The following is a 2500-nucleotide window of genomic DNA, read 5'->3' as shown; positions in this document are numbered from 1 at the left end:
GCAGATATTTTCCTAAGCGTAAAAAAACCCAGCAGCTTAAGATTTTGCTTTTACACAATAAAATAAATAAAGGGGATCAAGTGAATCGTTCTGGCATTGAAAAAGGGCACCAATTTTTCCGATTTTTATTGATTCCGATACTCTCAAATGTTCCGATTTTTCTGATTCCCGATTCCGATTCTGATTAATCGTCCCAACACTAATATAACTATATATATATATATTATGAAAAAAGTTTTTTAACTTTTAATTTTTTTTCATGATATTATTATTTTGTATTCCTGCACGTCACCAATTAAAAACGAATAAAGAAAAGTTATAAGCTTTTATACTTTTCGCATTCTTTTTTATTCATATATATATATATATATATATATATATATATATATATATATATATATATATATATATATATATTGTGTCACGGGTCGTATATGTGGACAGTGATTGTGTATTATTACTGACATTAAGTGAAATTTTTTTTGTTTTTCCAGGACCTTCCGATTCTTTACCAATATGGATCATTATCATGATTGGAAGCTTTTTAACAATGCTGGTTATAATTCTGATATTTTGCATAATATCCAGAAGTATGCAACTTTTTTTTGTTTATTTTATCTTAACGAATAAATTCCAAACGTTTTATTTTTTCATTCATAATTCCTGTATTACCGCTGAAACGTATTACCATCATTTAAAGCAATAATACAACATATTTTGAAATCATTTCTATACATAGTACAGCAAACGAAAGACACAAGTACAGCTATTTTAATGCCTATTTGCAGGACTTTTTCTTTATACAGTCTGTCAAATTAATATTTGGTGTCATTCATTTGTAATTTGATTGTCCTATTCTCTCTATGTATATGTGATAGTTTTATTGATATATACGGCATAACCACATTGATACACCGGTTCCCCCTGGATTACCGAAGTTAAGCAATGTTGAACCTTGTCAGCACTAAATGGGTGACCATTTGGGACTTCCAGGTGCTTTATGTGCTCTCCGCTTATCTCGGCATTGTTTCCAGTCATCCTGGACTTTTCCTTGCCACTGGACTCAAACAGTGCCGATTCAGGACAACCCTTGCCTCACAATTATATGCAACAAAAGGTTATAGTAAACAAAAACCTCTTTCTATATATATATATTTATGTATGCATGTATATATATTTGTTTAAAAAATTTTGCCTACTAAACTCCTGTCAGTTTTTGGTCTACAGACATGAAACTTAATATATAGGGTATTCAAACCCATCCAAAACTTTATATTTGGGAAAATTGGTGCAAAGTATGAAAATTAAAAAAATTGAATTTGCCAGATGAAGGTCGAACGACGGCATTACGAATATGCATGCGTGACGTAGTAGCTATTGTTTATGTGTTAATTTTTAGCCTTGCAGCAAACATGTCTTCATAGGTCAGGCATTAATGTCGAAGGAAAAAGTAAATTTTAAGCTAAACGTTTCGATTTTCGGTGGTGGCACACGAGTCATTTTTTTTTTTTTTAACTTTTTAATAATTACTATATATTGGGTTTAATATGATATAATAATAAATACGAAATCTGCATTAATTAAAATATCATATTTAAGCGTATTTTACGACCGGGCAATGCCAGGCGGCCTGCTAGTATACACACACATACATATATGTATCCATATATTTAAATCTGTAACAATGAGTACAGATTATAAGTGATAAGTAGTAAGATTGTACAGCTAAAAACAAAAAAAAAAAACGAGAATTAAATTTAAGGCTTCCAAAATATATACTAGAATATTCTGCAAGGATCCGTGGCGTAACAGATAAAGTACTTTGTGGAATTCAGTTCTAAGTGACACTCTTCTGAAGGTTAAAGGCTCAATCCTTAGTGGGCCTTACTCAGTATAAGATTGCAAATTACTTTGGACAGTCTACCTCCCGTGGATACATTAAAGGGTTCCGTTCGAAATTCTGTGCGGGTTTCCCGAGTTCGACAGCAAGATTCTCAAGTTCGACAAGGCCCGGATGAAGAAGGTTCCAGGTTACATCGGTCGAAACGTTGTAAAAATAACACTTAAGATGAGAACTGTCGTCCGAATAATCTATGGCCTCTCGGTATTTATAAAAAGGATTAGGGGTGGGAAAGGATGCCATTGAGGCCACAACAAAGAATACCTGAAATGAATAACGTTGGAAGTGTGTAGATTCTGACTCCATATAATTAAAGACAGACGAATATTGAAGGTTGAGAAACGATTTTATTTACTACTAACAACTTGTATTAGAAGAGGCAAAGTGTTCGTAGGATGGAATGTGATTTAACGAAGAATGGATTGTTCGATGGAGATATTTGACAGTTTGTATTACGGTGAAATGTTCGTAGAATGTTTGCAGGTATGTACGATTTAACAAGGAATGAATGTTCGTAAAATGTTTGTAGGTATGTATGAATTGACAAGGAATGAATGTTCGTAAAATGTTTGTAGGTATGTATGAATTGACAAGGAATGA

The 2500-nt window shown here is 32.4% G+C and overlaps 1 protein-coding gene across 1 annotated transcript in view; it reads left to right on the top strand.

Moving 5' to 3' along the window:
- LOC145266691 (uncharacterized) overlaps window positions 1-2500 on the top strand; it is a 31568-nt gene that overhangs the window by 28358 nt on the left and 710 nt on the right. Inside the window, exon 7 of the mRNA XM_080122616.1 lies at window positions 495-590. Within this exon, the coding sequence (XP_079978742.1) occupies window positions 495-590 (96 nt within the window). The remainder of the gene's footprint in view (window positions 1-494; window positions 591-2500) is intronic.

This window comes from Euprymna scolopes, chromosome 41, assembly GCF_053919585.1.
Source record: "Euprymna scolopes isolate OS-2025 chromosome 41, ASM5391958v1, whole genome shotgun sequence".
In the NCBI taxonomy this organism is placed as follows: Eukaryota; Metazoa; Mollusca; class Cephalopoda; order Sepiida; family Sepiolidae; genus Euprymna; species Euprymna scolopes.
The sequence above is the reverse complement of the archived record's forward strand: the minus strand, read 5'-3'. Positions and strand labels throughout refer to the sequence as shown.